Consider the following 11,260-nt stretch of genomic DNA (forward strand, 5'->3'; position numbering starts at 1 on the left):
TCCGTTGTCACCTCTCTTCAGCCCTCGCACAGACCCTGCGCAACAGGCTGTGGGGAGGGTGGTGTTACAGGTAACCAGGCTGACCTGCACTTCCCATACCAGGCTAGACACGTCAGGTTTTGTGTGAGGTGTGAGCTGGATCCCCTGCTCTGCCAGGCTGCTCTGGAGGTGGTAACTCCTTGGCGCCCTTGCATGGGGAGCAGATCCTGTCTGGGAGGAGATACAGAAGAAGGAGGCCGTGTTGTCACGTTTTGGTTACCTGCCAGGTTAGAGCCCTGATTTATGACCTGCAGGCTTCTTTTGCAGCCGAGGCCTGCAGTACCACCGAGGATGGAGATGAGCCTCTGCATTGCCCCACAGGCTATGAATGCCACATCATCAACCCGGGGAACACGGCTGAAGGAATCCCTAACAGGGGCCAGTGCATCAAGCTCCGCGGAAATCCGGGTCAGTGGACTGGGAATCCCCCTTCCATGGAAACACCAGTAAGGGATGGTGTGCTCTCTTCTGTGTGAAGGAGATCTGGTGGTATCTCTGCTCTCACGGGCTTCCTGGGTTTTCTGGGCAGCCCAAGGCAGTGTGTGCCAGTTGGACTGGGAGACAGTCGCCACTCTGCAGCAATCCCAAGTCTCTAATGCCCTCGATGTTGGCTGAGTTATGTGAAATACCCAAAGCAGGAGACACTTTCCCGGTTTGCTGTGTCTGCCGGTGTCCTCTGGGATTGTGTAAGCAGAGCAGGTACTAGCCTGCACATGCCATTATTACACAGCACAAAAAGTAGAAATGTCGACATAGTACTACACACTTACCTGAGAAAAATGAGTTTCAAACTGCGGTTTTGACTTCTGACTTTGCTTTCTGCATCAGAAACGTTGTTCCCTTTATTCCGCTGATAGAGTTGCCCAATAAAGGAACTTATACAGGCCAAGCTATTTTCCAGGAAAGCTCCTAACACGTGGTAGGTACGTGTGACTTCATTGAACAGTGGGATATGTATGTCTGCACTGGGCTACAAACCATCTCAGTGCAGAGACTTGAGATACCAGTTTTGATGTTTGGTCACTGCAAAAGCCAGGGGAAGCATCAAACCAGATCTCTGAACTACTTCCATAAAAGACTGATCTTCTTCCAGGACTTTTTGATCATCTCTTTTATGACTTTAATAACATCCATAGTAATTAATGTTTAGCTGTGTGGCTCTTAGGCACAAGGTATTTCTAAGAGCTTAAATAATTACAGAAATGGTGAACAGAAAAGCCTAGCTGGCAGTTGAATTATATAAAACACTAATAGATGGTCTGAAATTTTACCCGAATTTTCTTTCATTTGAGAAAGTCTGTGATTCCTTGACTCACAGCTAATGTAAAGAACATAACGTGTCAGTGGCCAGCAGTGACCACTCCAGGGGAAGTGAGCTGTGCCCGCACAGTTCAGTAATCTGAACAGTTTTATAAGAGGTTTATAGCAGCCTACACTACTTCAGCTACAGTGATCTTCATTGTTCTGTTGGTGAGGTTATTATTTCCATATCTGTAATTTCTCTGTGCTGTACACAGAAGACCAGAGTTTAACACAAAGAACGAAGTCTGGCTGGATACATTCTCATTACGTACCTTCCTTTTCAGATGGACGCAACCTGAGGCATAAGTATTACAAGGAATATTTTGGTAAGCCGCTGGCATGAGGTGTTTGCTGTTATTAAGCTCTATAGTTATTGCATTGCTTACAAGGAATTTGCTGCTTATGAAAGGAAGGTTTGTGCATAGCAAAAAGAGATTCTTTAGCCTCAACCCTCTACGCCTTTGTCCAAAGATCTTGTTTTAAGATCTGCAATGCCCACACTCTGGAGTTTTGAGTTAAATGGTGCTGCCTTCTGCCAGGGGGTCCCACCCAAGGGGTGAAACACCCAATCCAATAACGTTTTGTTGTTTTAAAGTATTTTTTTGGAGCTTTGTTCCTGGCCCAGGACTCCTTGCAGATGAACATAGGCCTCTATCAAAAGCAGGGTCTCTTGCCAGGATTTTGTATTGTGGTATGTGAGAAGAGTTGACCAGAGCCCAGTGAATCAGCCCTTTGTTACCTGCAGCCACAAGAGGAGTCAGGTCCCTTGCACAAATTGATAGACGTGTGTCTCAAAGACAGCAGGAGGATCTTCCTCAAGACCTCTTTTCTCATGTCTTCAAAGCTCCTGGGTTCTGCTCACTCTTGGGTCTAGAGCGGGACAGTCAGAATGGATTGAAAGCGATATTCAGATTTAACTAGACAACATCTTTGACATGATAAAATCTATGAACAGACGAATTTGGCAAGTTTAGCTGATCAAACTGTGAAAGGATTTCCTTTCCTCCGTCCACGGGGTTACCACAGCTGTCCCAGACAACAGCTAAATAATGAGACCAGTGGAACTACACTGCTTAGAGGATGTTGAGAAGACATTTGCCGCAGACTACCTTAAAATCTGGCTTTGCTGCTATTTGTTTTACAGGGAGCAATTCCAACAATGTGGTCGGCTATGTGAAAAACCAGCAGAAGCATTTAGGCTAATCGAAGGTGTGCCTGGGTAAGTGTCCTGTGACCAGGGGGAAAGCTGGGTGAAAATAGTTGGTGCTTAGTATGCAATTATTTAAAGAAATGGTTGGTTGAGGGTGAAATTACCTCTCATCCAAACACCAGTGTAAGGATAGCACTTAAAACTATGTACAGGTGCATACCTCAGGCTCCATGAAACAGCTGCGCCAACAAAGAGATGGTGCTGAAAAAGCATCCGGAGAACCGGTGGTGTTGGAGATTGAGCTCGCAAACTGTCCATGGAGAAGTTAATGTCTTTCCCAACTCACACTCTTACTCTCCCCCTCCCAGTTTTTATTCTACTTGCACAAGATGCACCTGATTTCTCTGAAGAACTTTTGCGTTGGGAGTGTTTAGAGCAGGGAGTGATTTTCAGGATGAAGAATTAATGCTGCAAAACTTTGTGTGCCTTGAGACTTTAAACTTTCTGTTCAGGAGCTTCTTCTAATGCAGGTACAACTGCTCCTGCAAGACAGGTTAAAAAGCTCTTTCTTCTGGGCTGATGGCAATAAGGGTCCATCTGCAAATCCTTCTCTCCAGTCACAGGGGTGATTTGGTGGGATAACATCACGTGGGTGAGCAGTTGCAGTGAACAGCACTACCCGCTCATATAAGCAAATGTATCTGGCCAGAGCGAAGCCGACTGAAAACACTCCAATTATTTTATCAGGCTTTGAACGAAAATGAAGAATGAATATATTTATTGTACCAAAGGTTCTGTCCCAAGATGGTTTTTCTCAACACTTTCAGCTTCACTTCAAAACTAATTTGAGCTCAACTGGCAGATAGGAAAACAAAGCAGTTCAGTGTGGTTTTTATGTACCTACGTCAGGCTGACTGTTAAGATTACACAGCTACATAAGGACAAGTTCTGTGCAAACATCCCAGGCAGGATAAATATTTTAATTCCTCTGTTTTGTTTGATTTTCCCCCAGCTGGACCACTCTCTTAAGCAGCTGGCAAGGAACGCTTTACCCAACGGTTTTCTATTTCAGAAGAACTCTAGTCCCGAATCTCTACGAGCACGTCTCCAGCATTACCCCGATCCCTACCCATCAGTGACAGAAAGACTTCGCTGTTCAAGGAACAGGATGAGTCTGGGTTTTAAGCCTATCAGAAGGGGGAGAAATGTGATCCCCTGAAAGAAACCACACCATTTATGAGCCGCCCTTCTACCAATGAAATGCAAATACTGCCAGGCAGATCCCTATCAGCCATAGCACCATCATCAGGCTGTTGGAACAGAGCTTGCCCTCTATGTGCGTGTTGCGTGACCTATTCAGATTTCATGACTATGAACATAACTCAGAATTATACAAAGGAAGTGACGTCAGAATTGTACCCAAGTGTCATAACTTAGTTGCGTTAAAATAGGCAAGACTGTAAGATGAAAGGGGCTCCCTGGGTCAAATCCAGTGCCTGCCTGTCTCGAACAACTACTTTAAATAAGCCTTTTCCTAAGCTGAAAGTCTGGAGAAACCTGCAAGTTTCTTCTTTTCCCATTTATACCCAGGGCTCCCCCGGTTCGACACCCAGAATACAAGCCTAAACCTGAAATCGCAAGAGTTTGAGAACTCTGAGCTAGGAGCAAAACAGCTTTTATTAATGGGGGTTTTTTTAAGTTACTTTTCTTTAGCTTCTCAGCCTGGCAAGCTGCAGATCAGGAGCTAATGCCGGACTAGATTTCTTTCTACAGTATCTAAGCAGGCTCACATGCGTGCCAGTCTTTTAAAGTTGTTTTTAGCCGGCACAGTTAATACTCACAAAATGTACATCTGCGGTTTTGTAGCTGCAAAACCTCAGTGAGAAGGCTGAAGTCTGGATTATTCATTGCACATGCTAGAAAAACAAAAGCAGGGTAGATTTGGACAATTAAAAGGATCGTCCGGCAGATGGGCAACTGCTCTTTGGGAGTCCTGTACCTTTATGTTGACTTCCATAAATCCTTAAGGTCAAGTTATTTGCATTTGGGCCTTACAGCTTCTTTAAGCTGTTTAGCATTATAAAATGGAAAACACATTTGCTATGAATGCTTTCCTTTTCTGTGGCAGTCCTAAAGGGACAGTCGCGTTTTATTTGGACAAATCTGCCAGAATTGCTAGGCAGAAGAGGCCACATTTGCTCCCTTATTTAGTACGTGTCCTCATCTGCACACATAAAATCAGCGTTTTAATACCCAGAGTCCTAGCGGTGTATATAAATACCCAACTCACAAGTGCAAGTGCCTGCTTCCACCCAGGAATTAGGGGATTTTTCTTCCACTCACCAAATGGTTTAAGCCAAAGCTAAGACGCCTGTGAAACTCTTGATTCTTTGCATTTGACATTTGCGGCTGGAGAAATGAAAGATGCCAAACAGCTCTTCTGTTTCCAGCCATAACCAGGCACACTCCTCGGTGCTTTGCAGAGCAAAGGAACACACAAAGAGCTCCACGTCTGCCTAAATACCTTCATTTGTTGATCTCCATTCACTTCTTTGTGCCTCTGTTCCAAGGTCTAGGTGTTAAACACAACACCGTATTGGGACAGATCTACCACTAGACTTCCATCACATACAACTTGATACGATGGTATCTTAACCCCTGCCGAGAGACAGGAGCCCATCCGTAGTTTATAGGTCCAGTCTCCGTTTAGGCCAGAAACCTGCCACTTTGCCACTGATGTTATCTGACAACTTAAAGCGATGCAGCTCACAATGAAAGTCGAATGCTGCCTTACTCCAAGGTGCCACTCGGTGAAATGGGTTGGTTTCTTTCAGCATTACTTTTTGTAAAATAATCAAGTTCTGATTAAATGAGCAAAGCCCTTCAGTGGTTACTGCAAAGCCCCAAAGAGCAAATGCCAAATTGTTCTATTTTAAAATAAATTCAGTGCTTAAAAACCCGTGAGGATCTACTTGAAAAACTTGTGTTGAACATTAACAAATTTGCAAGATTAAAATTTCTGATCTCAACCTAATCTTCCAAAACATCCACAAACGTACTGAATTTGAGCAGACACATTCATTCAGTGGCTGCTGCTTTGTAGCTACGAAAGCACATGCCTGACCACCTTGCTGGATGGGATGGTAAAGGTATTTTCTACTTGCAAAAGGAAATTTTGAAAAAGGAAATTGTCAAATTAATAATTTATTGATGAATTTCTGTTTACTGGGTGCTATCACAGGCATCACCCTTCCTCATGGTGCTATAATGCTTAGGGGTTTTTTCAAGTTATCAGTTGTCAAACTCAGAAACAAAAGCCACAGAAGAGACTTGGCTACGTGCTGTGAGTGTTCCATCACACGCTGAAATGAAGACACAGTCCAAATGAGTTGTCCTCAGCTTGTCTTCTCTCCAAAGACAAAGGGCTTAACAACAGTCACGTGAAGCACAGTAGGAAATCGCTAACGTAGGTTCTTTTTAACATTTCCATGTACACTTTAAAGCATGTTTGGTGCTGTCACAAACCGTGTGTATCACTGTGTGCTAGCAATCCTCATGGCCTCCCAGCTCCTCCAGCACTGCCGGTGCTGCCAGCTGAGCTGCTCAGCCCTGCAGCAGCCCCTTCCCCGTTTGTGCCTCTGGTGCTTGGACATGTCCACGTCCTGCCACTTTGGTGCTCAATAAAAAGTGACCAGTATATTTTTCAACTCTGCCTAGTTTCATTTGTGTTCTTGATGTACGCTTGGCTTCAAATTATTAAAAAAAGGGCAAATCCTTTAAATTTTAGTTGTTGGGAGAGCTCAGAAAATACAGGCACAGGGAGACAAAAGTCATTTCGTCCAGTGGAAGGGAGGTGACAGACTCCCAAAACACATCTACCACCTTTCAGGGGCCACCTTTGTGGGTCAGACACTCACTCAGTACTTGGTGCCTTCATTTCTATTGCCCACAGAGGAGCTGATGGACAGTACTGTAAAGAGGATAGTGATGGCGACCCAGCTAGTAGGTGACCCTCTTATCCGAGCAGGCACTCTCCTTGTTGATTCAGAGCTGCTTTTCACCGCCAGGTGGGTTTCAGCTGCCAGCTCAGGTGGTTTGCACTGCACAAGCAGCTGCTCCCACGGCTTTGCAGGAGGCCAAGGCTTTCTCAAAGGGTGGAAAAGTAAACCAAGTCAGAGGCCAGCGCTGGGCTGACACTGGAGGTGAAAGAGGAGCCTGGCACTGAGAGGTTGAGCTGCTGAGCACTCCATTTCCAGGAACAGACAATCACCATCCCACCAGCTCCACCCACACCAGTCTTGCTCTACCTGCTCGTCGCGGGGGAGGCAGTAGTCCTTCTGCATTGCTTCTCTTCTGCCCTGTAACCATAACAGAGGAGTCACAGAGAGAGAAACTGCCCGTAATTAAGCCCGGGAGGGAATAGCAGTGGGTTTCATTGCTTTGGAAAGGATGTCTGTAAATTTTGAGAAGACCCCAGCTAGCACTAGGTATCAGGGTAGCTCTTCAGTCTGGCAGTGAAGTTATCCTGGGGACCACAAACTTCTCCCGGCAATGGTCATGTGGCTTTGTTTGGCTGGGGTCGTTACAGGATGTGTGTACATAACTCGTGCCTCCTGCTGTGAGGTGTGAAGTGGACTAAGCACCTCGGCTTTCAAGAGAAGGATCTATTTGGTGAACATTACAAAATCAGGGTTTGATTTCAACTTGTTTCCATGTTAACGCAAGCAAATATAGTTTCTCTTGATGTAGTTAAGAGACTTTGTGGAGAAAACATTGACTGACCTAAGGCATTGTCTGCAGATGACACTGAAGTGCTATCGGTGCATCCATGAACCCAACAGCTGGAGTCAACAGAAGGACAAACGTCATAATAGATCTTCCCAAAGTCAGGGGTCTGCATTAAAACCACACTGTGCTTCTCTAGGTCAGTGATCTGCAGAAGTCGAAAATATTTTTTGAAGTTGCTGTAATTTTGACATGCCTAGTTCAGAGCTCCACAAAGCATTATGGTGCAGAGGTGTTTTGGTTATCTTCAAAAAGCTCTTCCGTAGTTTCATGAGTAGTCAAGATGCTTACAAGGTTGAGACAATCCATTGAAGAGTCTTTGGAGCTTGACAGTTTTTCTTTGCCCACTACAGAGAAAGAATTTGTTCATACAGGAGGTTGTTTACTTCTCCCACCTCACACTGTCTACACAGGCCGGATGTTTTTCTGGAGGTGGTGTTGGGTGAGCATCAGTTGCCATCTATGGCAAAAGGATTTACAGCATCAGTTAGCATCCTGTAAAGGTAAATAAAAAGGGCATCTTTCACTGGTGAGTCTACAGAGGTAAGTTCTACTTCTTCCCATGATTTTCTCCTTGTTGTTACCTTTCTTTGAAGACAAAGTAGCCAGAACCATGGGAGAAGCTATGCAGAACAAAAAAGACCTTTTGACAGTGGCCAAGGTGGAGAGGTGGATGATGGGGCTTGCTTCACCCAGCCTGAGCTGCCCCATCAGATGAATCTCCCAGTTTAAGCAGCAGAGGCTGCACGATCAGAAATCACGAGATGCAGTTAAATTGCCCCTTCTTTCCTGCTGGCACACCTAGGGTCAGACCCGAGGATTTCACCTGGCCTTTAGCAGCAGCATTGACAAGACAGGGAGGAACTATGGCCCAAAACTTTGTTCTTTGCTTTTAGAACCATGAGCAGGGGATTTTCTGTCCAGGGGCCTGGGAATGCATTCTGACCTGAATGCAGACAGAGTATCTGGGTTCTTGGGTAGCAGCAAACTCAGTAAATTCCATCCATGCACTGGGAGTTTTTTCCCTCAAGGTGGCACAAGAGGAACAAAAGTGTGACGAGTTCGGTTATGGCAAGGGCAGCAGGTGAAGGAGCTGTGAGTATTGAACTGAAGGCAGCACCCTGCCCTCACAGTGACAACCTTTTGCTCTTGTAACCTCCAACTGCAGCTGTTTTGCTTTTCCCAAATAACCTGCATAGAACTGGAGTCTGACCCCAAGCTTTATTATCCAATTAAATCGGAAATACTGTCAAGGTGCTGTAATTGGGCTGTGTCTCATGTTTTAATAGTGTGAAAATTACGTCTTACACCAGAATGAAGAAATACAACTTGTATCAGTGTTGTTTTCTTGACAGTACAGCCTTGGTTCAGTTTAGTCCCACCATTGTCTGAGCCAACAGAAAACAAAATACATGAATTTTCCATTAGATTTCCTAACAGTCGGAAATCGGGAGCAGCAAGAAAATGAAAAGCCAGTCTGCTCAGCAGTTTTTCAGAGTGTGTGGCAAAGAGTCAGCAACAACTACAATTTCTCTCTGCATTTATTCCATTTCAGTGGTGTTAAAACGTCATTTCACATTACAGGACTGAGGGAACGTGAAGGTGACAGACAGGGCCATGGTCCCGAGCCCAGACAACACTGTTTCTCCTGAGCTGCAGGTTTGATGGATAATAAGCCACAACACACCAATTATTACAGTGCATTATTATGCTCATTAACTCATGTTTCTCCTTTTCTCTGTCCTGTTTCTCTCAGTATTTGCATCGTACTCCTCACTGTATATTCTCCCCACATAGCCAGGGCTGGCAGGCAGTGCCTCCACGCCAGCCCGGGATGTGGCATCTTGACCCGTGTCCACATCGCATGGGTTCCATTTTCTGCTCTTCTCCAGATGGTGTACACAGCGCTGAGCTCCACGTGTTTCCACAGCTAGCAGCTCTTTGCCAAGTGAAGGGAGTTAAATAAGGAAACCATCAGCAAAAGGCTGTTGCTCAATTAGCCGCATTGCCAGCAGCGCTTGGCTGATGAGGGCCACGCTGGGGACTGTGCCGTCCACGTACACGTTGCACACAGCAAAGCCCTGGAAGAACACCCAGGCTCCTTGCAGGCAGCAGCTTCCCTTGCTGTACGCCTGCTTCATGAATGATGGGTGACGGTCTGGGATGAGAAAAGCAAGAACAAATCCAAATAATTTTTTTTCCTACCTGCCTAGAGAGGGGAAAGATGTTTTTCACCACTTTTCTATCAGAGACAGGAGGAACGATCCGATCCCAAGGCTATGACTACCACAGACACATGCGGATGAACAGAAGGATGTGTGTTTCCTTGCCAGGCGGTGCCTGCTCTGCCTTATCAGGAGCCAGCTGGCTCTGCTCCAGGGCCTTGCAAAAGCTACAGAAGGAGAGGACCAGTGAGAAAGCATGCGTGAGCTCAGAGATGTTTTGCCACCTAATTCCCATGCATGGCGGTAAGGTCTAAATCTCTCTATACCCCTGGGAGCCTGGGCTGCCTTTGAGCCCTGGCCGAGCACCTGACCTAAACCCTGGACCGGCCTGGATGGGAGCTGCCTGAAAATCAGTGCCCAGCACTACCCCTGGGTATTTTCCCACAGGAAGAAGTGCTATTGCAGCAATGCAGGAATGTCCTTCATCAGCCTGACGCATCCAGTTTGGGTCATTAAGAAAGCATTGCTCAATCAGGAGCCCAGGGAGCTGGGAAGCCCCAGTTGTGTTTTACAAGAACCCGGCTATTTGCAGGGTGTTTCCCAATCGCCTCGTTTTCTCCTCAGTCTGGAAAGAAGCCATCCCTCCACCCTGCTCCAGTGGCTACATTGTGCTGGTGGGGTGGCCCGCGCGGCTTACCAGCTTTTGCTAGAGCTGGTGGGACCTGGGAGATGCAAACAGGCAACACTGAAATGTTCCGTGGGAAAACGCCAGATCGATGGAGGTTGGCCACGTTTGGGGTACTGTGGGCTGTGACACAGATGACAGTCTGGGGTCTTAGCCCCATCATGGCTCAGGTGTCACCACTTCAACTGCTCCAGAGCTGTCAAGCTGGCACCTGGATGTCTTCGGAGAAAACTGTTCTCCTGCAGAAAATTGCACATATGTTTTTCTCTGACTGGGAATGACATTTATTCCCTCAGTGCAGTTTTTACTGTCAAAGGAGAATCTTAATCTCATCGTTTGCACCTTAGAGACAATGTAAGCCTCAGTGAATCCTGCAGTCCTGATGCCTGGGGGAGGATGTAGGTGTCCTCCTGCGAGCCAGAGCGTGATGCTCCCTGACAGGTGGCTATAAATCTTCAGAAAGGATGAAACCGGTTAACTTAGCCATATGTGGAGATCCACCATGAAAGCAAATGGAAAACTTTTTTTTAACAAATGAGCATCACAGATTCACACATCACGCATCTATGCCCTCTCCCTGATGTAAATACTTTCAAACACCAGTGTTAATGCTGACTGGAGCATTTCTCGAGGAGGATTTCCTCAGCCTGGAAGTTTACAAACAGGCTGGGCAGTGTGTGTGTAACCTGTCTTGCCTCTGCATGCAGCGGCCTCGGCAAAACACCCTCCCGATCTGCCCGCCCCAGACACGGCACCCTCCGACGCTCCTCCTGCAACAATCCTTCAGAGGGCGGAGGAAAACATAAAGCTGCAAGACCTCAACCTGCTCTTCAGGTGCCGGCTGTGCACACAGGTAGGGCCAGCTCACTCCTCTACCAGCCACGGTGGTAACCACAGAGAGGCTTCTCCTGGCAGGGTTTCATGGGCGAAGCACCCTGCGTGACTACTCGACGGGTGCGCAGGCTCCCTCCGGCACCTGCGGCTGAAGGCGTGACTTGGCGGCAGGTGAACGCTGCCTCCGGCTGAAGGCGTGACTGGGCGGCAGGTGAACGCTGCCTCTCCCCGCCCGTAACCATAGCCCTGCGCTTGCAGGGGAATTCGAGCCAGCGCTACCGGCAGCGGGGGGGGCCCCCC

The 11,260-nt window shown here is 46.8% G+C and overlaps 1 protein-coding gene across 1 annotated transcript in view; it reads left to right on the forward strand.

The window, feature by feature from the left end:
• WFDC1 (WAP four-disulfide core domain 1) overlaps positions 1-3,706 on the forward strand; it is a 12,430-nt gene extending 8,724 nt beyond the window's left edge. The window contains exons 4-7 of the mRNA XM_010133311.1: positions 307-447; positions 1,626-1,667; positions 2,486-2,560; positions 3,504-3,706. Coding sequence (XP_010131613.1) covers positions 307-447; positions 1,626-1,667; positions 2,486-2,544 — 242 coding nt within the window. The 3' untranslated portion in view covers positions 2,545-2,560; positions 3,504-3,706. The remainder of the gene's footprint in view (positions 1-306; positions 448-1,625; positions 1,668-2,485; positions 2,561-3,503) is intronic.
• Positions 3,707-11,260: the final 7,554 nt, after the last annotated feature.

Source organism: Buceros rhinoceros, unplaced genomic scaffold (assembly GCF_000710305.1).
Source record: "Buceros rhinoceros silvestris isolate BGI_N320 unplaced genomic scaffold, ASM71030v1 scaffold10733, whole genome shotgun sequence".
Lineage (NCBI taxonomy): Eukaryota > Metazoa > Chordata > Aves > Bucerotiformes > Bucerotidae > Buceros > Buceros rhinoceros.